This window comes from Lytechinus variegatus, chromosome 8 (assembly GCF_018143015.1).
Source record: "Lytechinus variegatus isolate NC3 chromosome 8, Lvar_3.0, whole genome shotgun sequence".
Lineage (NCBI taxonomy): Eukaryota > Metazoa > Echinodermata > Echinoidea > Temnopleuroida > Toxopneustidae > Lytechinus > Lytechinus variegatus.
This window is the reverse complement of record NC_054747.1, coordinates 17,940,519-17,966,974: the sequence shown is the minus strand read 5'-3', so window position 1 is coordinate 17,966,974 and position 26,456 is coordinate 17,940,519. Positions and strand designations below refer to the sequence as shown.

Below are 26,456 nucleotides of genomic sequence, written 5' to 3'. Positions count from 1 at the left end.
AGAAAGAGTTGCAATCAATCGCAATTCTAAAAATCAAGCGCAACTTGATTTTCAACCAATCAACAGCGCGCATTTTGGACTTGCGATTGATTTTTTGGTTTGCGTTTAAACGCAACTCTTTCTGCAACAGGCCCCAGGACACATACTCTTAGGCCCGTATTCTGAAGTCAGGTTTAACTTAGACTATGGTCTAACTCTGTACTAAAATTATGGGAAGCCAAAAGTGTCAAAATTACCATTAAGTTGTATTTTTTCTTATGTTTACTGTGCTCTTTCCTAATTCATCGATTGTGATGACAATCATCTATTTATACTTCTTAGACAATTATGAATGATTTGAGAGTCGAATGGGCTGAAATATGATATCTCTAAGTACTGTTAGTGATTTATGTAACAATTGGCTTTCCATACTTAAACCACAACTTTAAACCTGAGTTTAAATTAAACCCGACTTCAGAATACGGGCTTTAGAGTATAACACAGGGAGAAATGTACAAATAATCAGAAGGGATAATATTCACATACAATTGCATATAGTTGAATCAATGATATGCACAACCCTGTCAATAATTTCACAAGATACTACGAGAAAGACCATTCAAAGAATTTTTTCTTCTTATTCATTACCAAGAGGAGCATCAAATTTTGGTCATATTTCAATACTTTCATTCAATTTCATTATGTAATTTCGCATCATCATGTCACAAATGAGAAATAAGCAAATAACTTTTGCTGAGATACGATCTCAGTTCAGTTTGATGTTAGTCCAAGCAAGCCAGTTACATGTAGGTGAAGAATTTAGATATATAACTTCTTTGTCAGTAAGAGAGCAATAATACAACTACAGTTAAGCAGATTGGAACAAATAATTTTTTTTATGAAGCAAGCTATAACAAATAAAGAAGCAAGAGCAAAATACCAGTGAATGTGTAAATTCAAATGCTAGGGTTTCTTAGGATTTAGAAGACAATCACCCACATCTATAATTCAAATGATATTTGGGATTTGTTTCATTTGCTGATGAAGAAAAAAATCACCATACAATATAATTCATTTTGCCCAGTAGTACTTCATTATTTCATTTATACCCAAAATAAATATTTTGGTTTTGTTTCAAGTGTCAAAATGGCAATATTAAAGGAAAATCCAACCTTAGCCATAAAATTTTGTGGGAGAGAAGAGAAAAATAAATTAAACAAAATGGTGAAAGTTTGAAATTGAAAATGCAAATATGAAAGTTATGGCAGTTTCAAAATTGATATCTCTAAGACTATGTAAATTTCAAATTGGCAACTTTGTAAGTAAATGACATGTTTCCTATAGACCATGTGCTTCATTATCAGAATTTCTTATTTACTCTTAAGTACTAATTCCCCTTAGGCAGTTATCAAAATATAAAATTTGATTTTCTTTTAATGACATTTTACGTATTGGAGAAAATGGAAGAGTATTAGTCCTTGCCTAAGTTGCCTTACATCACTATGACATCACCAATGTGGCCAATTTGAAGTGTCCATTGGTATAGTGATTACCAATTTTTACAACTTTTAAAAATAAATAACTTTCTTATTTGTCTGATGTTCAAACTTTCACATATATGTATCAACTTGTCCAATTTTTCTTTTTCCTCTTACTAAAAAACAACTTTTTTATTTGGGTTGGATCCCCCTTAAAGAATTAAAATTTGGCGATGAATCCACTCACATTATTAATGAACTCTAGAGAAATTTAGCATAAACCATGTACATACAGGTATATTCCAAAAGTCATACAGGAGCTGTGGTGCAGTGTTTCATGCAGATATGGCCCTTAGGAAGTTAGGTTATCAAGTACTTTTTACATCAATTTTGGAGAGCATTCTTTTTCATTCTTACAGGGGGTACCTCACAGGTTAAAATGTGCATTTGATAGATCAATTGAACTATGGCAAATGAATTCACACTTTCTATTGCAAGAAGCAGACAGGCAATCAATTATTGGAAGTTACAATCGATTGAGGACTTATGATCAATTTTAGAGCTGTAGGCATTACATGGTTTATCATCAGGAGGGATAAAATCAGACTATAAGCCATAAAAATAGGAAAACCTCATAAAAATTATCACATTGTAACATTCACTTATTAGAAAATGGCCCTTGTGACAAGGTTACAGGTATATGTTCCTGGGATTCAAGAGGGCGCTTTACAACAGTTTTGTTGCGTGCTGTATTTGCCGCCATTTTCATTTATGAAGACCATCAGCGGAATTTGCATGCAGCTGTCAATCACGCATAGCACTGCACATATACACAGTACAGATACATACATCGGCACTGGTCCGACCATCTGCCAACGTCACTTCACACAGCAAACGGAGGCGAGGACAACCTGCGAAAATCAGCCGAAGCGTACGCAAACTTGAGAATCAACAGAGCTCGGGCATTCAGAGTATGGCGTCTGCATAAGCGCTGTATAAGGTTGGTGTCAATGGGCAGTTGGCACCATCCGCGGCATGTACGTATGTCCAACAGCGCCCTCTTAAATCCCTGGAAAGAATACCTGTGAGTGAAGACCCTCAAGCAAACACATTTCTTGTACGCCGCCAACATGGTATCAAATCCCTTATCACTTTGGTCTACAAGCAGTTGGTCTACTTCTCATATACATAGTCCAATTCCACATCAGCTAGACCCACTTGGTCTAATATCAATTTGGTGTTGATGGTTTGGATCTACATACTACGCTTGGTCTGATACCCACTTAGTCCAGTCCTCATGAAGTCTAAGGCCCAGCTGGACTAATTTCCACTTTGTCTTCTAATATATTCCCTCTTCAAATAAAAATCTGGTTCACAAACATGTTCATCTACATGAACTATAAAATGGTGTTACACCTAGTAGATATAAGACAAAATGGTTTATCCTCAACAGGCTAAATGGCAGTTAGACCAAATGGTTAGTACACGTACTGGTTGCCATCGAACTAGGATTAGGTCATGTGGGATGAATAAGCCAGTGGATGGGTCATTACAATCCTTCTAAAAGTATGGATTCGATTTATGACTAAAATTAAAAATCTTTGGTATGTGTAATAATAATAGATAGCATTTAAGAGGCGCTGATTCAATGGCGCACTATGTATAACTGTGGCTTTAGCTCTAGTTGCTTAAGGTGCTTGGTGCATTAAAGGCATAAATCCTGTTGAGTACCCATCCACCCCATCTGGGTTGTGTGGGTAAAATTTCCTGCTGAAGGAAATTACGCTGTGGCTGTTTCAAAGTCCAGAGACGATTCCACTGGGCTACAGTGCTCCAATTTCATGCTACTAAACTTACAAAATATAAGAGAAATGGGGCTTATAAATCTACCATTTGGCTGAGAATCTGGACCATCTGTCACAAGGGTCATTCATTATCAACACACTGAATTAAATCAATAGACAAATTCCTATAGTATAACGGTGGATTGCGGTCTCTCACGGTCTTAGAGCCGAGGGCGGCACGATGCCAAACTTCGTGGTGACGTTGCTCTGTGCCTGCGCTGCTACGCTGAGGGAGAAGAGGTGCGCCATCTCCATTTCCGTTCTCGTCAGTTCTATCGCTTGGTTGAAGTACTCCTGTGCAGCTGCCATGTTACCCCTGGGTGGATGGGTGGAATGAGAGAATATAAAAGATAAGTGAGAGATGGAGATTGAGGAATCAAGAAGTTCTTAACTGACCTGACCACATGTTTACTTTGGATGGATAGAATAAGAAATATAGAGAGAGAATTGAGAGAGGGATATTTGGAAAACCTGAAGGACTGAAGTAACCTGAACACCCATTCACCCTTAATGAATTGACAGAACAAGAGAATATAAAAAGAGAAGTGAGGGGTGGAGATTGGGAAAACCTTAAGTACTGAAGTTACCTAAACACCCATTCACCTTTAATGAAATGACATAATGAGAGAATACAAAAGATAAGTGAGGGATGGAGATCGAAAAAAGTGAAACTAACCTAACCACCTGTTACCCCTGGGTGGATGAGTGGAATGAGAGAATACAAAAGATAAGTGAGGGATGGAGATGGGAAAAAGTGGAACTAACCTAACCACCTGTTTCCCCTGGAGGGAAGGACAGAATAAGAAAATATAAAAGAGTGAGAGATTGGAAATTCTTGGAGGAATGAACTAACAACCAGTCCACCCCCCCCCCCCCACCATCTTACAAAAATTTAAGATAGATTCAAATTAAACTGAATTTGCAATTGATTTCATTTGCGTAGTGAAGAAATAGAAACTTCTGATCAATCAGAATTTCAATGCGATTTTAATATATCGCAACTACATCTATTTTAATTACGAAAGGCCCTATTCACTCAAGTAGGGAGAACAACAGAGTGTAAAATGAGAAGTGAGAGAGGAAGATTGGGAAATTCAGAAGGCATGAATCTAACAACCTGTTTAAACAAAACTTTTCAGAATAATCTGAGAGTCAAATGAGCCGATATAATGAACCTCTATTAAAGAGATTGATGTCACAAGTGGATAACCATAATTAAACCATAACTGTAGGTCAGAGTTTAAATTAAACCTAGCTCCAAGATACAGGCCTCTGTGTGTAAGACAACAAGAGATAGGCAGAGACAGGTAGATACAAAGGGACAAAGACATCAAAAAGAGTGAAATAAAGTAGCAGTAGTATTTATTTTCATATCAAAAAGCATACACACAATAAAATACAGTGGATTGCCTAGCTTGACTTCAGCATGACTGGGACAGTCATGTTGGGTCTTCCGTGGGGTCCAAGATGAAAGAAATGGAGAGATACAAAGTGGGAGACATACTTTAAAGCAGATACGAGCAAATAGCGCCATCTCGAGTCCTCAACTACTCATACCGGGCCAGTTTTCATAATGCTATTGTAGTCTAATAATATAGACCCACTTGAATGATAACAAGTTAATTAAATACGCAATACATTTATACCGCAAGAATAATGTTACCAAGTAGCAAAACAATTACTTTTCCTCTCAAAACATTTTAGTTTCTCTACACAAATGCAATTATAGGTCAATTTATTCTCTGTAGTATTAGTAGATCTGAAAAATGTATATTCTAAAGACTATGTTTCTATAATATACAGTCAATGAGAGACCACGCACTGTTCACTCCCCCTGTAAACTTCAAGGAATAACACGACTTACCTTTGAACTTCAATAGTACCCAGTGTTTCATATGCAAAGTCACATCTGCTATCTATCTCCAGTGCTTTCTGTATCATTCTAATTGCTTGTTCTGGATCCTTCTTCCATGCTAGATATAAGAGACTGAAAACAGAAATGCAGGGTTAATATCATATGATGTTCCATTCCAGTTAATTACACAGTCTACATGCCAATTCATTAAAATAATCAACCTTTTTTGTACTGGATCCCTTTTCCATGCTAGATATGAGACTGAAAACAGAAAATGGGGTAATAGCATTTGATATTCCAATCCAGTCAAATACATGGTCTATATGAAAACAATGATTTCAGGTCAATTCAATAACATATTCAATCTTTTTGTTCTGGATCCTTTTTCCATGCTAGATATAAAAGAATGAAAACAGAAACATGGGGTAATAGCATTTGATATTCCATTCCAGTTAATGACATGGTTTACATGATTTTGGAGTTGCTTTTCAGTAACGGTATATACATGTAGACGTAAAGAATATATTTTTGTGAAAGCAAATTCCTGAAAAATTGAAAAAGAAAAAATGTCTCCTCATCTCAGTGTATGCAAAAACAGAGTAAACTAAATTGTTTTCTTGCAAATGTCAATGTAATTACATACCACCATTTTACTTTGTTCTGTTGAAATTCGAAAATGAAATCAAAAGAATTTGAAAATAATTTTGAAAACAATCTGAAATGATTTGCAGGATAAATAAACAAATAAATATATATAACAATAATAATTTAAAGTGATTAAAAGGTAGGAAATGAAATGTTAAGTAATATTTAGCAATTCCAAGCTAGAACCTTATCATACTATCGAACGAAAATAATTTCAAAATTTTGAGCATATTGTGCTCAATACGGGCCAGAACGGTATCTCTGTCTCGTTTCCTTAAAGATCTTGAAAGACATTCTTACCCGCGGTGGACGTATGCTGTAGGGTTATCTGGTTCTAAAGCTACTGCTTTGAGGAAGTTTTCATCGGCTTGTTGGAACTGCCCTTGGTCATTCAGAGACTGCGGATAAACACAATAAAGATACAAATATACAAGGCTAGAAGATAGGCTTGTTATACAAGGTAGGCATTAGTCAAATCTACTCCACTTTAGGCAGTTGTCATTAGCTTATTGAACTACCTCTGGTCACTGAGGCACAACTTGATAAACACAGTCAAGATAAAAGAATAATATGCAACACTTTTGAGATTACATGCACTGGGCAAGACGAGTGGTACATAGTTGTTAAAAAAAATCATATTTGGCGCCAGACTACATCTTTATACTGGAAAAAATAATATCTTCCTCTCTGTTTTGCCTTTTTAAAGAACTTAATGAGCAAAAGAGGGGCAATAAAAGAAGTTATATACATACTCATCTCCCATATTTATAGGTTGTAGGAAGTTATGAGACTCTTCAATATATACCTTGTCAGGGATGTAGTCAAGGCAGATACTTCCCCCGAGTCACGAGACCACTGGAGAAAATCTTCTCACATAGATTTTGCACGTGACTGCACTAGAGGCCAAGGAAAGAGTAAGCAAAATGTGGCCTTGACGACATCACTGCCCTATGTATGTAACCCCCTCTGTAGGCAAGAAGTTACAATGAGAAGTAGAGAAGACCGTTGCCTTACCTGTGCATAGAGAGCGTAGGCCTCGGCACACTGGCTGAACTTCTTACAGCATTCTTCAAGGGCTTTGACGGCAGCCTGCATCTGCATGGGACTCTGAACCATGACTGATAGACGGTAGTTGGCGTAGCAGTGCTGGGCGTGGGCCAGGGCAAAGTCAGGGCTCAGTGAACTGCACTTCTGGAAGTCCTCTACGGCCTTGTCGACTCGTTCTAGGAGGAGTAAGAGCTGTGTTGGGAGATGGAGGAGATGACGTGTCAGGTTTTCCTTCTTGTTCTTCCCATTGCTATTATCCTCACCATCACCATTACAAGAGCAATTTTGCCGTCATCATCATCACAAACATCAACATCTGCTCCACCACAATCACAACCAACACCACTACCACCACCACCATCATCATCATCACCACTACCACCATCTCCACCACCACCACTACCACCATCTCCACCACCACCACCACTACCTCCACCATCTTCATTATCATCATCACTCATCATCATCCTCCTAATCACTCATCATCACCATCATTATCACCATCATCATCCTCCTACTCCTAATCACTCATTATCATCACCATCATCTTCATCATCACTCATCATCAAGATTATTATCTTCATCCTCCTACTACTCAAACCAAACTCACCACCAGCATGAGCATCATAATCATCATCTTCCTCCACCTCTGTATTATCATCACCACCATCACCTCCTTCCTTCTCATTACTATAACCGTCACCAAATTCATCATTACAATCACCGTCGTCATTATCACCGCCATCTTCATCATCACTACCATCAACACTTTTATCTATACCAATGCATCAGTATTTCTTCAAGGCCACTCACCTGTCCTCTATGATGGTAGACATCTGCATTGTTAGGATCTATGGTAGCCGCTTGCTCAAAGTCGGCCATGGCTTCCATCTGCTGGCCTTCCTGCATGTGCATGCTTCCACGCTTGATCAATGCATTTGCTTTCAACTGCAAACAGAAGATTGAATACAACGCATTTCATAATTACCAAAGTGCCTATTACAACCACGCATGAGAGTTTCATAAAGCTGTTTGTAAAGTAACGCACAGCTTTACTCACGACTAGAACTTGTACATGTTGTTAGGTGATAAGACACTTATAGGGATATATCATATAACACAACAAAGGTCACCAGTCGTGCATAAGGTCTTCTATCTAATGAACAGCCTCATAAAACCCTGCCTTTCTTTACAAACCCAACTGTGCAGAAGGATCACCATCAATGAATACATGCAGTCTGTCTGATGAGTACAATCAGGGACGGGGTATGGCGAACCTAGATTAATTGTTGCATTTTTAGATAGCTAAAGCTTGGTCCCACTGCACTTATGGATGCAAAAAGGATGTAAAACGGAAAAGAATCTTGCCATCCGTTGGAAAATGTTATGTATCCATCGAGCATCTGTCCACTGTGATTTCATTGTTCGCCTATTTTATCAATTGTCTGGAGCGGATGGAGCTACCCCTAAATTTTGCTTGTCCGCTGTATCCGTTATGAATACGTTTTGTGTCCACCAGCCAGTGGGACCAGACTTTAATAATTGATATTTCAACAAAATTAATTTTTCTCCTTGTGGTTAGCCTGGATACAGAAATACTTCTTTATTCTTCATTTAATATTATCTATTCATTGTGGATAAGCTTGTTTCTTCTTGGAGGGCCCACACCTTGTGTATACTGAACTGAAAACATTTTACATATTGTTTTCACAATGAATAGAATTAAATAAAATCACTCAATGTACCTTTTTATCTGCTTCTGGTAATGTAATGACTTTATCCAAATCAGGCCTGGCCAACGTCCCCTGACCTTTGAGAAGATAAAATGTCGCCCTCATGAGGAGAGCCTCTGGTAGCTTTGAACCTTCACTGTCAATCTCCTCCGTGCAGGCGTCAATGATGGTCCCGTAGTTACCCTCTTTGAAGCAGTGCTTGGCCTTGGCATAGCCAGCACTGAAGGGAGGAAAGAGAAAGAGGTTTAGTACTATAATCGGGTTAAAGCTACATGTTAATGGAAGTAGTCATGAGATCATGAGTCTTTAAATCAAGATTAACTCTCACCATGTCATGGGATATCTACATGTAGATCTTGTTTACTGACCTTATACCCTTTTTTACACAGGCTAAAATTTCCTTAACCCTGTACTATAGGTGGGGCTAAATGGCAATTTAGCCCCACCTATAGTATGGGGTTAAGCTTAGCCCACTTTCTTTTTACACAGCATTTTTGCAAAGTGGGCTAACCCCACCTATAGTACGGGATTATTTGGCCCTGCAAAAAAGCAGGGTTATCCCACCAATTGCGGTGCTAAGAGCAATAGTACGGGGTTAAGATCGCATGTGTAAAACGAAAGTGGGCTAAGCTTAACCCCGTACTATAAGTGGGGCTAAATGGCAATTTGGCCCCACCTATAGTACGGGGTTAAGGAAATTGTAGCGTGTGTAAAAAGTGTACGAGTGAAGTACTTGTACTACGAATGATCGACAAAAACCACTAGTCCAGGGTTAGCGAGTTTCATGTGTAAAAAGCAAGCATTCCTTATCCGGGGTTAGCAATAACAATTTGGCATGTGTGAAAAGGAAAAAAAATAGTACGGGGTTAAGGATAGTACAGGGTTAGCGATAGTCCGGGGTTAAGAAAATCCTGTGTAAAAAGGGTATTCATCTAACATGAAATCAGGAAATATAAGATAAACAATTTTACTTCTCCCAATCATTGGATTCATTAACTCAAGACCACTGACAATTCATGCACTATTTCCACTCCCTGGGGAGTAAGTTAATTACCTTGCAAAGTCATCCCACATGCAGTATTCTTCTCTTATTAACAACAGTTCCATAAGCACTTACAGATTATCATCACCCGGATCATCAGATTCATTCCCTCAAGCCCACAAACAATGTACGCATCATCTCCACTCCCTGAGGAGTAAAGTAATAGCATAATTACCTTGCAAAGTCATCCCAAACGCAGTACTCTTCTGCAATTGTATTTGATATTTATTATACACTAACAATGGTTTCTACAGCACATCACCCCAACCATTGGATAAGGATAAACCAAGTCAAGACTACAACGAATGACCATCTCCGCTCCCTGGGGAGTAAGTTAGTTACCCTGCAAAGTCATCCAGAAAGCAGTAATCTTCTTCACTTGTATCTGATTATTATCTACAGTTCCTTAAGCACTTCTCCCAATCATTGGATTCATTAACTCAAGACCACAGACAATGTATGCACTATCTCCACTCCCTTGGGAGTAAGTTGATTACCTTGCAAAATCATCCCACATGCAGTATTCTTCTCTTAACAACAGTTCCATAAGCACTTACAGATTATCATCACCCGGATCATCAGATTCATTCCCTCAAGCCCACAAACAATGTACGCATCATCTCCACTCCCTGAGGAGTAAAGTAATAGCATGATTACCTTGCAAAGTCATCTGGAGAGCAGTAATCTTCTTCACTTGCATTCTTCTCTTAACAACAGTTCCATAAGCACTTACAGATTATCATCACCCGGATCATCATATTCATTCCCTCAAGCCCACAAACAATGTATGCATCATCTCCACTCCCTGAGGAGTAAAGTAATAGCATGATTACCTTGCAAAGTCATCCGGAGAGCAGTAATCTTCATCACTTGTATTTGAGATGCCGTCATTTGAGAATGACGAGAAGTAGGACCTGATGAACTGACCGGACGGTAAGCTGGGTACTCTCTCCTGAAATGGGACACATCAAAAGAAAATCATTCACTTCCAACAAAGTGAACTTCAAACATGGAAGAAAGAAATTCTAACAGGAGTTGGTTCCCACTCAACATCCTTCTTACATGAACACATTCAAACATAAAATAAATCTTGAAATTCTCTCCTAACTTTACCTGTAAAAACTAACCTTGACCTAAATCTTGAACACATTCACATATTTTGAATTTCCCATTCAAATACTTGTGAACAACAAAAAAAACCTACAAATATTAGATTAATCTAACAGAGATGCCAAGTTCAAAGACCAGCTATGCGTGAGATTTTCTGTGAATCTGAGTGAGATCACAGACATTGTGTACAATGTATATGGGGATAGGCTGTGATAGTTGCGTGAGACAGAGATTTGAGGGGATGAACAAGAGTCCAAAGTGCTTGAGTCTCACACATAATGCGTGAGACTTGGTAGCTCTGACCTAATATTGATAGGTTTTTTGCAGACAGGCATCAAAAGGGCTGAGAATCTTTATTCAGCACTCTACAAAAATCGCCAGTCATACATGTGTATATCTAGACATACAGACAAGCCTAGAACCGTGAGCCTTGCCTTAAAAAGAAATAATCCCTTTTGGAGCTCATATTGGAAGCCAAACTGGGATGGGTGCATGTGTAGTCAATGGCTGACAGTGACGGAGGTTATTGACAATAAAAAGTGGAGGGTCCAAGTAAAAAATGGTCAATCGGTTTATAATAACGAAAGTCCAGCGGGTGGCTGAAAACTCCTGATAACGGGGAAGGCATCCCCCTGATAAGTAGGGAGGGAAGGTGTGTTTATGTTGCACATTATTTATGAATAGCTTTATGAAACACAATATGGGAGAGATTTCTTGAACATTACAGTTGAACATACCTTGTATTTCTCAGCTGCTTTCTCTTTGCCAATCTCTTTGAGCATCTTGTCTGCAAGTATCATGCCTTGCTGATGTGAGAAACCTTCTAGGAGACATACTGCAGTAGCATCTATAGAGGGCGACAAACAACAAATTAATGAAAGTGGAATGTATTACTTTCATAACTGTAAATCAGGTATAAATTGGATTATATACTAGTAATATATTGAATTCAATAAGGGATTAAAAACAAAGCATGTTGAAGTCACATCTTCAGCTTCTTGATTTGTAATTATGGACATCTTAAAATCACAATTTTCTTTATCTTTCACATACCAAATCATGAACTCTTCAATGTTTTTTATTTCTCTAATTTTCTTCTGTTTTTTCAACTCATTTCTTGACCCCATTTCATAGAACTCATACGATGCCTACACCATTTACCAAAAATGTTCTCGGCCAATTCAATAGCATGACTTCATGAACATATAATAGTAGTTGTAACTTGTCATTGATAACAAGCAATGGTGAAACCACAGTATAAATGTATCCACAGATCTGTTATCGAGTTACTCAGGGGGGGTTCACAAAGAGTTAAACATGACTTAGAATCGCACTTAAATATATGGTTGCGTGCTGTACAAAACGCGTCATCGCATTGGGGACGTGCGCTGTTACGCATTAATCAATATAACTGCGTGTTACAAATCATGCGTGCATCAGTACTAAGCATGTCTTTATTAAAGTCATACTTAATTTTTGTGAAACACCCCCAGGGTTTCACAAAACAAAGTTCAAAGCTCTTAACTCTTAACCCTAAAAAGACTGGGGGGGGCTGATTCAGCCCCCCCTCGACATTTTTCGCGATGAATCCGCCGCGCGAAATTTTTTGACCGCGTCGCTCGCTGACTTTTTACTTTCAAGTCTCGCGCAACTTTTGAGACCAAAATTGTGACCCCCGGGTACGCGGTTCCAAAATTACGCAACATTTCGTAAGTGCATGCAGACCCAACATTACTAAAAAACGTGAATTTGTGTACAAATCCAATGCAAATAGTGTTCTTAGCCAATATTCACAAATGTATCATTATTTTTCCTTTTACTGCTTAAAATCAATTAATTTTATCTTTTTTATGGTCAAAATAAAGTCCCCGACAATTTCCATAGAAAAAACAATAAAAAACAAAAAGTCGAAAAACAGAGAAATACATAAGAAATTTAGAAAACAATAGAATACATAAGAAAATAAATGTGATTTTGAAATTTTTTTATAATCAATTTGATCAGATGCCTATCTAGAGTATGTGAAACAAAAATTAGCATTTCAGGGGCATTATTTTATTAATTAGAGCAAACTTATGATTTTACTCATAAATTAGCATAATTAATGAGACATGAGATTTTTTGCAGAATTTGATGTTATAGTTTTGTAGATAATGCCATGGGTAACGCGTGTGCCAATTTTCGTCACGATCGCGCGATCGACGGCCAAGATCATAAGGGGGGGCTGAATCAGCCCCCCCCCAGTCTTCTTAGGCGTCGAAATAGCCCAGTCTATTTAGGGTTAACATGCCATACACACTACTAACCCAACGCCACAGTGCTAATCCGATGCTAATCCCCTGTGCCAGCCACAAACCCCCCTGTGCCACATTGATTTTGGGATCGCGAGTCGTATTCACTCCTTTCAATAGTCATGATTACAATTGCTTGTAACTCTCTAACGATTAGTTTATCCAAAAAATATTGTGTAGTAAAGTTGTAGGAAATTTCATACCCCTTATAATGGTGTCCTCACTTTATGGATTGGTTATTATCTTTACCGCTAAAATATGAGTTGTATCAAGTAGTTCCATTTTGTGGAGTGTTTTGTATGGATCAAAAAACCTAGGTCTCTTCCCTCTCGGAGGCGGAGCCATATCTTGTAGAAATACTCAAAAAAGTCAAATGTAAACCGCGTAAGTTGATCTGTCAGAAAGCAGAGTTCGCACTGCAAACAATAGTGCTAATTACGGCGTGCATGCGATGCGCAATACAATGCAAAACGGCGTAACAATGATTGTAATTCCGAATGTGCGCAGTCATGCACGAAGCAGGCGAGGGTAGGAAACAATGCAAGCGCAAAGCAATCAATAGTAGGCGTGCGAGCACGAGTGTGGCATGTTATAGTAGGATACGTAGCGTGCATGAAGCATCAGTTAAAATCAAACTGTAGAAATGAACCTACCTTCCAAACATTTCATTCTCTCATTCATCATCTCATAGGCCTTTGCTCGGCGGAAGAGGGCCTTCACGTATCTACTATTCAGCTCAAGAGCATTGTTACAATCCACTACTACCTGGGCATGGTTTTTCTAAAGAAGCAAATCCAAAAAGAAAAAGGAGAGTCAATTTCTACTTAAAAGACAGAATTCATGGTACATGTAGTACAGGAAGCTTGACAAGATATACTGGGAATTATTGCTAAAATATTTTAAAATTGTAAATACAAGGATTTGATATTGAAGCATATGTGGCTATAGGGTAAAACTCTAGTTATCTTTCACTTCATTTTATAAATGAATACAAATGATTAAACATATAAGGGACTTTAGCTGCGATCTGTGAATTCCCGAACTTAGTATGGGGACAGAGGGTTTTATTTTTATTTTTTATCACTGACAACAGTATTCTTACCATCTGTTCATGGTCAGCAGCCTTATTCTAGTAAAATGTTGAAAGATCTTTGACATTATCCTTGTAAAACATTTTGAAATGTACTGTTCAGAAAGGGGACAAAGGGTTGATTTTCTATATCTTACCACTGATGCTAAATTGTTCTTACCAATTTTTTCATGAGCAGCAGCCTTATTCTGAATTTTCTGATTAGAGATATGTTTACCATTATCATTTTTGGCCTGTAAATATTTTGAGACTTATTATTTGAAGGAAGGGGGAGGGTGTTTTTTTTTTACTGATTTCTGTTTTACTCTTGACACTACAGGATTCTTACCATCTGTTCATGGGCAGCAGCCTTATTCTGGTAAAACGTTGAGAGATCTTTGACGTTGTCCTTTGGGCATATCTCGATGGCTTGAGAGTAGAGCTTGATAGCTTGTTCATAGTGTCCTGCCTTGAAGTACTTGTTGCCTCGGAGCTTGGCTGCTTGGGCTTGCTCTTCGGGGGTCTGGTGAGAAGATCGAATCAACATTTATCATCGTATTCATTTTATCATGACTTTACTGCTGCTAAGCTAGTATAAAAAAAACAAAAAAATACACATATTTAAGGGCATTGGTAGTATTTCACACACAAGGTACTTATGGAACCCTTCTAACACATCCAAGGCATAGCCAAAGGCATTAGGACCATCTACATTAAAATGTAACAAACAGGGACAAATTTTGCTTTACAAATTGATAGCATTTCTGGCCATAAGAGAAAAGCTCTCAACTAAGTAATGCACACAGCTCAACAGTCCTATGTAAAAACATGCTATACAAATGACTTCAGGCATAGCAGTCTTTAAAAAAAACGTGGAGCAAATTGCAACGCAATACCAGGTAAATTATTCCCTGAAGTTCTGAACAAGGGTGTGTAATTACTCTAACACCCAAGCAATATGTGTCTTATATATTGTTTAAAAGAGGGTGAATCATGTTGATCCATACTTGATAAACCATTCTCATCTCAAAACTGAAACACCATGAGCTGTGGTGGCACAATGTAATTTGTCTCTCTAAAACTTAGTTCCTGAAAAAAAACATTTTTTTAGTCAAAAGTTTTGTAAAATTGTAAACGTCAGAATATTTGTGTTTTGCAAAAGCCATGCCCCGGCCACGGGCCAGAGAAATGGTTTTCCAGGCAGAAGTCTTGTATAAAGTTGTATATTCTGCGCCATGCAATTGAAACAAACAAGGGCCAGCCATGACTAGTATAGAGTAGTAGAGTAACCTACAAATCCAATTGCAATGCCCATGTTGGAAAGACATCCCTATGTCCCCTCCACTAATTAAAAAAAAATACTTCTCCAAAACCCTCTTCTTTCATTCTCTTTTTCTTCTTACTTCCAGTTGGAACTTGGATTCGAACCTCTCGTTGCAGAACGATGAATCTCCAGTCTGTCGCCTTACTCAGCTCACTGAGCTACAAGTAGCAGATATTGTTGAAAGCCAATGGTTTCATATAACTTATCTTCTTCTTTCCTTGGTTGGCAACCAGTCAGGATTGACTATTTTTGCCACAGCTTTTGTTCATTTTCAGTAGCTTATTATATATTTCTTTCCATTCCTTTTTTCCTTCTCTAATTCTTTTTTTTCTTCCTTTTCTTTTCTGTTATTTTCTTTGTCTTTTTTATCAACTGATATTACGACCAGTCTACTTTCCAAGAGTTTTGGGCATCTATTTTTCTTACTAAATAAACCGATGCCATTGCCATTGGGAATTACACACTCAAATTTTTGACAGAATAAAGCCATATTTTGGTATGTATCCAACTTTTCCTTCATTATCTCTTAGATATATGTTAGATAATTCTTGATAAACCTTATACATATTCTTTTTTTAATTTTTAGTGGTGGGGACATATGGAAGTCTTGCCCCCATGTTAACCGGTTGAGCTCCACGGACGAAGGGTGAGCCAGCAATGCAGGCTCGCCGGCCGTGCCCCCGAGCCCAACCCTGTCTTTCGCCTAATCCATGTCTTTCCACGCAATACTCACCTGTGTGTGTTCCACGCTGCTGTTCTTTCCCGCATCCCCTTCGCCATTGGCTTTGGTATTTCCAGAAGTTCCTGCAGTACCTGACTTAGTATCCGAGCTCTCCTCTGGATTCCCACTTCGAGTAAGATAGTAGGCTCCAAATGCAAGTCCTGCCACTGCTATTGGGGCTCCGACTGCTAACGCAATTTGCCATTTTGTCCATCCAACATCGCTCCCTGGCCTGCTACTCGCTGCCATCTTGGATTACGAAGTGACATGCCATAAGTTGTGCGGTACGAATGAATCCCGCACGTGCGTGATCAATGCGGCGTTTATTTTGCATTGATCATAATGCATAATGGCGATAAGAAAAAGCTACAAAGAATATTCCCTACATAAGAGATCGATTCCTTAACTGAGAATGGTGTCATAAAGTTGCTTCGAGTCGGAGATGTGCAGTCTCAGAATTCATTTATCAACTTTGCATTTAGATCTACATAAGATATCTTTTAAAAACAAATGGCCAGTAGAGAATCCTGGTTTGAAAAGTGATCAGGGGGGGGGGGGTGTGAGGGGCGTCCCACTACCATGGGTAGGGGCTCAACCCCAACCCGGGGGCTCAATTAAGGGGCTGTTTTTTCTATATTTTGTCGAGCCCCCCCCTTCTTCAAAGAGAAAATATGGTCTCTCACTCCAATCACCTCCAGCCTCTTTTGACGCCAGGGGGTAGGGGCCAATTTTACACAAATTATTCAGTTAGAAATTTATCATTATTTTTCATAGTGAAATAATCATCAAAATTTAATTATCGATCATTATTATTATCATTGTCATTATAATCATAACAATGATCTATTATGATCATTATTAACATTTTTTAGTGAGTGGTTTACATGCAGATGCGGGTGCTTGGGGATCACCCCCCCCCCCAAAAAAAAAAGGAAAGGAAAAATAAAAATATTATATTATTTCCTAAATATCACATCTAAATCTTTGATTTTTTTTATTTAAAAAAGTAGAAATTTATTCTCGCTCGCTTCGCTCACTTGAAGCTTTTTATGAACTTTAATTGCCTGATATATACCATATCTGGCACCATCAGAATTTTTGGTTTATGACGCCACCAATTTCAGTCCATGGTAGTGGCAGACCCATAGGGGTACATCTGATATCCGACTTGTGCCCCCCCCCCCCTCGAGATCAAAAAAGTGTTTGTCATTGTCAAAGGCTTTCCCCCTGATCTTTTATTCTTTTGTTGAAAATAGGTAAAAATAGAAATGTTTTCAAAAAGCCTTGAGCGGGCACCGCCCGGTAGGAATCTGCCACTCTTTGTTACGTGAGTCCCTTATTTTCACCGTTCTCTCTTTCCCTTTCTTAACTTTTGCCTTTCCATATCCTTGTGCTTCTCGATCTTTTTCAGTCTCGTTTTCCATTATTTTCCTTCCCCTCTTTTTCTAGTTCCGTTTTTTCTTTGTAATTCTTTTTAATTCTTCTCCGGCCATTTTATTGGCCTTCTTTACATCCACCTCTTTAGACATGGGCGGAAATCTAAGATAGGGGGACCCCCCCAAAAAAATATATATATATATATTATATATCACCCAAAAAGTAAGGTCATCTCGTCTAAAATCTATGTGTCATTTTGAATGATGTATTTGTTGCGTCCCGGGGGGGCCACTTCCATTCACGAGTGGATACCATGCGTGACCATGGGTTCTCGAAAAGCACCCTAAACACGTAATTTCCATATTATGAAAATGCACCCCTTAACAAGTATTGGCGTGTGAAAACCTATACCCTTAATAAGTATTGGAAACAAAACGATACTCTTGGCAAATATTCCCTGAAATGAACCCCTAAACAAGTACAGGAATGTTTTATTGTTACGGGTCCTTCGGTCGTCGGCTTTGCCTTATTTGGTTTAGTACGACCCAACCGTCTACCCCTCGCGCAAATAGGACTCTAAACACGTAGTGTTGGGGCAAAAAGGACATCCTTTATAAAACATTTTAATTTTGTTTTATCATCCCCGCAAATTCGACCCTAAACACGTAATTTTCCTAGCGAAATAGATACCCTTTTTTCATTATTTTGGTGTTTTTGACACCCTTATCACGTTACGTACGTGTTTTTTTGGTCGCGCATGGTATCCACTCGTCAATGTAACTGCCCCCCCCCCGGGATTTCTTTCCATCTATACCTACTCTTTTGGGTAGGGGGATGCGTCCCCTGTTCCCCCCCCCCCGGATTTTGGCCCATGTCTCGGGCCATGTCTGTAGGCTAAAACCTGCGATCAAAGCCGGGGGGGGGGGCACTTAGATTATGGTGGACGGCGGGGGTGTGACGGTCCCGGGCTTTGAAACCCCTAATGACCATAGAGATCTGTATATAAACCCACAGACCCATATCCCCCCTACATGATATGAATATTCATGCGCCCCCCTGTATCCCATCAATTTGTTTTAATGAAATGGTGAAATATATATCTTTCAATATTTTTTAATATATAGCAAACACAAAGTCATGATGGAAACGCTGGTAAAATTTCAACTCGCCATACTAAGAGTTATTGGCCCAATGGAAATAATGTTCAGGCCACCGGGGCCTATTTTGGTATTTTTTCAACTCAACATAGCTCCACTGACCCCCCCCCCCCCCTCATGGGTGGATCCCCACCATAGAGTTAATTATATAACTCTATGATCCCCTCTCATCTAGAAATTTATTTAGCTCGCGCGCGTTGAACATTGCAAATAAGAGCCTAGCCCTTCCCCAACCAATGATGGCAGCATCCAAAATGGCGGTCTCAGCAAAAGTCGTGAATATCCATCCGGTAGTTTTATTCAGCATTGTTGACTCTTTCGAGAGGCGGACAGATGAATCAGCACGTGTAATCGGAACTCTACTTGGTAGGTATTCCAAGGTTAAAAAATTCATTAAAATAAATAATGCCTAGATGGAGATTTTGTACATTGAAATAAATGATATTCCAGTGCTGTGTACCACATGTGATTTTTACCGTATGTGCTGCTGCTACTGCTAGCACAGCAGTATGAACACTGTGTGCACGTGTGCACTGCAGCCTGGCATCTGCAGCTCCTGAGCCAGTGTCTGACTGTGGGCCATGGACATGTCATGGTGGGGGTCAATGTCTATGACTTCTAGGCAGAGCCAAAATTTTTGAGGGGGCTAACGTTAGCCGCTAGCTATATGGGGCATATCGCATAAAAATGATTAAAATAAAAATTGCGAGTAAAAATGAAGCGAGCAAGCGAAATTGTCAACAATTTAGATTCTAGGCCTACATTACAAAAATCAAATTTTGTGACGGATGTTTACATGATATTAAGAAAATCTTTTTTCTATTTCCTTTTCTCTTTTTTTTGGGAGGGGCAAGACTTAAGAGAGCCCCATCTGTATGCCACTGGCGGGGGGAGGGGGGGGGGGGGGGGGTTGGGACAACTTGGACTATGGGCTGATTTGTCCTACCTGTTTCGTGATTTTTTTCCACCAATTTGTGTCTAATTTTTTGTCAAATGTTACAACATTCTAGGCTAGCGCTGGGGAAGTGGTAATATTCTTCACTTTCTATAATTTATAAACTATGTCTTCGTTGAAATTTATATCAAAATGGTGTAATTTTATGCGCTTTTCCTACAGCTTGTGATTCTGCGTATGTATTTTCTGTAAAATTAGCTGTGTTGGATTGTTGGTGCTCGACTCGTCTGAATGTGATTTAGATAAGAGGTACACTAGATCTTGTGGTCCTATTGACTATACCAGTAACCCTTGGATAAACTTATATGATTATATGGACTGCTCTGTATTCGGATGGCGGTGGAAATAGATCATCCCTCTCTAAAAAAGTCAGAGCTACCAAGTCTCACGCATTATGCGTGAGACTCAAGCATTTTGGACTCTTGTTCATCCCCTCAGATCTCTGTCTCACACAACTATCACAGCCTATCCCCATATACATTGTACACAATGTCTGTGATCTCACTCAGACTCACAGAAAATCTCAAGCATAGCTGGTCTTTGAACTTGGCATCTCTGTAAAGTGCCTCAGTGGGGTGATAGAAAGGCTGGTATGAAAAGCACCTTTGGAATGATAATTTACAGTCATCCTAATAAGCAGTCAATGCTTGTATAATGTTACATGTCATGTTTCCAAAATATGTATATCCATATTCCAAGACGATTTATTTTGGTGGAAAATGTAAGTTAATCAGATTGCAATTTGCAGAATCATTGATCTACTGATGATTCAATTAACATAATTCCATATCTGTTTTTTTCTTTATGTAGGTACGAGTATTCAAGGAGTTGTTGAAGTCACAAATTGTTTCTGTGTGCCTCACAATGAATCAGAAGATGAGGTGAGTTAAAGCTGCTCTGAAATGTGCCGTCTTGATACCTATAGTACCTCATATTGACCCTACATCATTATCTACAATGCAACAATGTTCATGTCGTCGTATATAGATGTTTATTAAAAATGATGAATAATTTAATTGTATTTTTACACTAAAGCATTCATACTACAATATTTGTCAAGAAATAAAAAAAATGTGTTTACTGTGCTTCTAGGCATTCCTGTTTCCTTTTTAAAAAGATACCAATCTAATGGAAAAGAATAATCAAAATTCACGATAATATCTTTCTGATTGTTGGATCACAGGGTATAATGGGACGGGAGATTCACTATGCTATGAGTTAAATGCATAGAGCTCCAGGCCCATGATCAAAATGTAACAATTCATGAAAGATTATCTTTTGATTATGTTTCAGCCTGCTGCTCCACACATTGTTGACATAATTGTGGGGGGGGGAATGTTTTCCTGGATGTTTAAAACTTGAAATGCCTATAGCGACAATGTGTACATGTACTTGATTATTGTTGCCTTGAATCGAAATCATTGAATATTTTGTGTGTATGTTGCCTCTGTTTTCATTTATGTTTCTGTTTGATTTATTTTCTTTGTAGGTTGCTGTGGACATGGAGTTTGCCAAAAACATGTTTGAGTTACATAAAAAGGTGAACTCGTGGGAGAACATTGTAGGATGGTAAGTTGCATTTAACCATTTGGCCCCTGAATTCTGCAATTCCCATAGAAATTATGTCCCCCAGTTCCAGTAGGACAGGGGTTAATGGAGATAGACAAGTTCAACTGTCCAGGGGTAATTTGTAGGCCTGTGTAAACGCCCCATTTGAGGATATTGAGATTTGCTGCTCAAATGTACTGGCTGGAACTTGTGTGCACACTGACCCACTAGTTCCATTTCACATGGATGACACAATTTCTTCTGCTGTTTTGTGATTGTAATTCTTTTTACATCACATTTTGCTACATTGTTTATTCCAAAACCAAGTTATTTATGGTGAAGTTTTTTTTCAATTCAGTTTAAAGTAAGGATTTATTTTGCTTCCAATGTGCATGTTCAAATAGTGAGAGTTGGCTTAACATGGTACAATTTATTTAGTTATTTCCTCTTCAGATGGAAATTCCATATGAAGAAACCAGGTTGACTGGACTCTCAAACTAGACAGCACTATCAATTGATTTTGTGGGCGCCCTCTATGTTTCTTTTTGACCCATATAGGTATGCAACAGGAAGTGAAATCACAGGTCACTCTGTGCTGATACACGATTACTATTCCAGGGAATGTCAGAACCCGATACACGTCACAGTCGATACGACGATGGTAGACCTCAACATGTCAGTCAAGACATGGGTTAGGTAAGTGATGGTTTCTAAGGCACTTTGTTAGAAGTCCTAGCTATGTCTTTCCTGCAGTGAAACTGCAAGTGGATTTTCATTACCAATTCTGACATTTCATCACATGTGATCAGCTACCCCAAAAGCAACAGTAAGTTGCCCAAAGTGAATTTTGAGATTTTTATTTAGTTGAAAAAAGCACATCCTGAGCTTTTAAATGATAGATAAATTGTCAACCTTGATCAAATGCAGAAATATGATTTAGTGAGAACTTCAAAGAATGAGGACAAAACAATGTTGGCAATTCAGGATTCACTCAAGCATGAGATGTCATAATTTCTCTGTGTATATGCATAAACCACACCCCGCCATCCCCCCCATTTTAGACAATTTCTCCGACAGCAAAAGATGCAGTTTATTTTCCGGAAAATGTGGTAATTACACCGAGACTCAGTGGAAATGTTCAGCAACCATAAGTTCGACCATACCGATTCGGCACCAGAAAGACCGCCCAGTGGACTTTGGCCATGTCATGGATCAATATGCAAATATTTCTTTTTAATTCGTATTCCAGGCAAAACATGGGTGTTCCCGACAAGTCGCAAGGCACCGTCTTCATTCCAATTCCAATGAAAATTGCCTTCCATCAACCAGAAAAAGTAGCAAGTAAGTATAAGAATTTAGCCATCTTATTCTCTTTTAACACACACTCACAAAATAAATTCTTCAAGAATCATTTTTACATTTTGCCCACATATTCCATCTAGCTACCTTATTTTCACCCCATTTTCAACATGTGGGGAGCTGTAAATATTTAATTTAGCTAAAGTATGAAAGGCTTACGACTTGTGTCAATGTTTGGAAAGTATTTGTTTTGGAAATTGAATCGTATCACAGAGGTAATTACTTGAGGAAAGTGCCAAGATCTTACAACTTGTTCATAGTTTATAATAGTTCATTTATTAAAAATCAATGTAAAAGTATCAATTATAAAACATAATACATCATAAGATGGTCGAGACCAAAGTGAAGCTGAATCTTGTGAAGATTGGTAGAAGATACTTAACAAAACAATCACAAAAACAATGTTGGTCAAAAACACTTGTCGGATGTTGATGAAAAGCTCCCCTGGTGACCGATTCATGAAGAGTTACAAAGTTCTATGGTATCTTACAACGTTGCAATAATGGCAACCACCGTGGTAACAGGACTCGGCAGCCAATCACAATCAAGGCTTTGATGGTATTTACAATAATCTTAAAAGTTACAATAGTTTCAACTCTTAATGAAATAGGCCCGTGATGGTGGAAAGTACTTTAACAAAAAGAAGGAGAGGGGAAGGAATATGCGATGTGATATTGGTTTATTTACTTTTATTTTTGTGATCGCCCATAGTGGATGCATTTATAAGAGAGACGGATCCCAACAGGAAAACCATCGAGTTGACGACGGATCTACAGTACGTATCTAAGGCCTCGGGTAAACTTCAAGAGATGTTAACAAGGGTGCTCCAGTATGTTGATGATATTCTGGTAAGTTTGATTTGAATAGGCGTGATCTTTTGACCCCTGGATGACCTTTGACCCAATCATCCGTAACAACACACACACGGTGTTGTTGAACAAATGCTTTTGTGTCACCTGAACAAAATTCAGCAGAGATTAAGTAATCACTTTTCCTGGAATAGTCCGTTGGCTGTTCCAAAATGTTTTTGTTCAACTTGCACTTATTACTGCACCAGTTGAACAAAAACTTTAACATTTTGGAACAGACTAACAGGAAAAGTGATTACTAAATCCCTGCTGAACTATGTTCAGGTGAGACAAAGGCATTTGATATTACCCAAGGATCATTCGAACCAAGTCTGATAAAAAAAAATGATGCAGAAATAAAGAAATAGGAGCAAGTTGAACAAAAACTTCAAAGAAGGATGGACATGACCTCATATCATGTTGACCCTTTGACCCCTAGATGACCTTTGACCTAATCATCCTCAATAACACACATGTGATAATATCCAAGGGTCACATGTACCATGTATGAACATGATTGATGCAGAAATGAGAGCAAAATGAACAAAAACTTTTAACATTTTGGAACAGACTAACAAGAAAAGTGATTACTAAATCTCTGCTGAACTGTGTTCAGGTGACACAAAAGCATTTGATATTACCCAAAGATCAATTGAACCAACTGTGATGAAAAAAATTGATGCAGAAATAAAGAAATAGGAGCAAGTTGAACAAAAAACTTCAAAGAAGGATGGACATGACCTCATATCATGTTGACCCTTTGACCCCTAGATGACCTTTGACCTAATCATCCTCAATAACACACATGTGATAATATCCAAGGGTCACATGTACCATGTATGAACATGATTGATGCAGAAATGAGAGCAAGTTGAACAAAAACTTTAACATTTTGGAACAGACTAACAGGAAAAGTGATTACTAAGTCTCTGCTGAACTCTTTTCAGGTGAGACAAAAGCATTTGATATCGCAAACACAGTTGGCATTCACATACATGTACACATTTAATGGTTGAAAACCTTTTCACCGCAAGGCACTCCCTTTTTCTCCTCCATTCATCTGACAGACTGGAAAGACTCCGGCTGATAACCAGATTGGCAGATTCCTGATGAATCTGGTATCCAACGTTCCTAAGCTCCAACCTGAAGAGTTTGATCAGATGCTCAATAATAGTATGAAGGTAAGATAATTGCCCTGTGATTAGATTGATAATTGTGTTTTCTCCTTCATTCATAGATGTCGACCTGACATCTAGACGCTTTAGATGATAATTTTTTTTTTAAATTTGGGTTTCCTCAACAAACATGTATCAAATAGCACAAATATGTATAGTACAAGGATTGTGGTTTGTAATTTGGTCTTTGCCTAGGTTGAAACAATTTTCATGGCCAGTTTATGCACATGGATATTTACATCCTAAGTCAAATTTTTCTTGGTCAAAAAGATTTTTTCCAGAAGGCAACTCTATAAAGTATTTGTACATCCGTCCCCAACAGTTATGCATACCATCTTAAAATATCTCTGGTTTGTGCTTCACATGAAAAGGTTTTACTGCTTTCATATCATCATGGCTTGAGGTTGGAGCTTAGTCACTGTGTATAAGCCAACACGTCATTCACATTCACAAAGCATTAATTTACTAGTTGTACCTCCAATATCAACAATATCGTATGGCGAACGTTCATTTGCTCATGCAGCCCCTGTTTTATGGAACGAATTCCCTGAAAACAATCGATTCAGTTAATAAATTCAAAACAGCTCTTAAAACATACATATCTAAATTGTCCTTAGCCTGAACAAAATGAACTCACCAACACTTCTCTTCCTCTCCTTTGTTTTCTCAAGCGCATAGAGGCTTTTTTGTTATGTTTTATACAATATACAAACACTGACTGTTATTATTATTAGTAGTAGTACTACTACTACTAGTAGTAGTAGTAGTAGAAGTAGTAGTAGTAGGAGTAGTAGTAGGAGTAGTAGGAGTAGTAGTAGTAGGAGTAGTAGTAGTAGTAGTAGTAGTAGTAGTAGGAGTAGTAGTCGTAGTAGTAGTAGTAGTAGTAGTAGTAGTAGTAGTCGTAGTATTAGTAGTAGTAGGAGTAGTAGTACTAGTAGTAGTAGTACTACTACTAGTAATAGTAGTAGTAGTAGTAGTAGTAGTAGTAGTAGTAGTAGTAGTAGTAGTAGTAGTAGTAGTACCAGTAGTAGTAGTAGTAGTAGTAGTAGTAGTACATGAAGTGAAGAAAAATTGAGAGAATGGGGGTTGGATGTAGGAATTATGGAAATTCTCTTGAAATTTTACTTTGGTGTACTATAATTAACTGTATCCTGTTTCTTTTCTCTTTTTTGCCTATCTTTCACACACAGGATCTCCTAATGGTTGTCTACTTATCCGGTCTGATAGAGACACAGCTCACTCTCAATGAAAAGCTTACGTTATCAAAAGCAGCAAATTCACTTTAGGGTTTCATATCTTCGAGGGGTAAGGGAAGGGGGGGGGGGTTCAAATCTTAATATAGATGGGATGGTGTTTCATAAGTCTGTTCGTAAAGTAACGCACAACTTTACGAACGACTGGAACATGTTCTTATACATAGGGATATATCATGTAGCACAAGAAAGGGTCACCAGTCGTGCTTAAAAGTCATTCTTAACTTACGAACAGCTTTATGAAACGGGCCCCTGGTATCTTCGAGGACCACACTTCATAACCTGGGGGCCGTTTCATAAAGCTGATCGTAAGTTAAGAGCAACTGTTGACCTTTCTTACGCGCATAACCATCGCCAATGAATATACCATTTACCATAACAAAGGATCACCAGTCGTTCTTGAAGTCGCTCTTCACTTACAAGCAGCTTTATGAAACCGGCCCCAGGTGCGGATCCAGCCAGATTACACACAATAGTTATGAGAGGCTCACTATTGTGCAAAAAAACAATATGGTCCCTAAAATTGTATTGTGTCTAATCCGGCCATGCTAATAGTGATCCTGTAACATATTGTAAAATAATGACTTAAAACAATGTAGAGGTAAGCCTGTATAAGATGACCTCCCATAGGTTGAACAAGTCAATT

At 38.4% G+C, this 26,456-nt stretch overlaps 2 protein-coding genes across 2 annotated transcripts; one reads left to right on the top strand and one right to left on the bottom strand.

Moving 5' to 3' along the window:
* Positions 1–1,636: 1,636 nt before the first annotated feature.
* Positions 1,637–16,429, bottom strand: LOC121420090 (mitochondrial import receptor subunit TOM70-like). Its single transcript, XM_041614623.1, has 11 exons — positions 16,151–16,429; positions 14,443–14,616; positions 13,678–13,804; positions 11,471–11,580; positions 10,457–10,575; positions 8,594–8,801; positions 7,662–7,796; positions 6,816–7,040; positions 6,102–6,199; positions 5,166–5,288; positions 1,637–3,617 (listed from the first exon to the last, which is right to left on the bottom strand). Exons 1-11 carry the CDS (start codon positions 16,385–16,387, stop codon positions 3,455–3,457), a joined length of 1,719 nt encoding a protein of 572 aa, XP_041470557.1. The 5' UTR covers positions 16,388–16,429; the 3' UTR covers positions 1,637–3,454.
* A 2,466-nt stretch (positions 16,430–18,895) lies between these two features.
* Positions 18,896–26,153, top strand: LOC121420089 (eukaryotic translation initiation factor 3 subunit F-like). Its single transcript, XM_041614622.1, has 8 exons — positions 18,896–19,038; positions 20,438–20,508; positions 21,117–21,196; positions 21,734–21,871; positions 22,425–22,516; positions 23,246–23,382; positions 24,450–24,563; positions 25,748–26,153. Exons 1-8 carry the CDS (start codon positions 18,909–18,911, stop codon positions 25,841–25,843), a joined length of 858 nt encoding a protein of 285 aa, XP_041470556.1. The 5' UTR covers positions 18,896–18,908; the 3' UTR covers positions 25,844–26,153.
* The last annotated feature ends 303 nt before the right edge of the window (positions 26,154–26,456 follow it).

What these genes read in the sequence shown, in the direction of transcription:
- LOC121420090 (XM_041614623.1), bottom strand. Translation starts at nt 16,387, where the DNA reads ATGGCAGCGAGTAGCAGGCCAGGGAGCGATGTTGGATGGACAAAATGG. An exon ending in GAGAATGAAATGTTTGGAAG is followed by an intron (nt 11,581 to 13,677) that starts GTAGGTTCATTT and finishes CGCCCTCTATAG; the next exon opens with ATGCTACTGCAGTATGTCTC. An exon ending in CCTACGCTCTCTATGCACAG is followed by an intron (nt 6,200 to 6,815) that starts GTAAGGCAACGG and finishes GTTTATCCGCAG; the next exon opens with TCTCTGAATGACCAAGGGCA.
- LOC121420089 (XM_041614622.1), top strand. Translation starts at nt 18,909, where the DNA reads ATGATGGCAGCATCCAAAATGGCGGTCTCAGCAAAAGTCGTGAATATC. An exon ending in TCAACCAGAAAAAGTAGCAA is followed by an intron (nt 22,517 to 23,245) that starts GTAAGTATAAGA and finishes GATCGCCCATAG; the next exon opens with TGGATGCATTTATAAGAGAG. An exon ending in TGCTCAATAATAGTATGAAG is followed by an intron (nt 24,564 to 25,747) that starts GTAAGATAATTG and finishes TTTCACACACAG; the next exon opens with GATCTCCTAATGGTTGTCTA.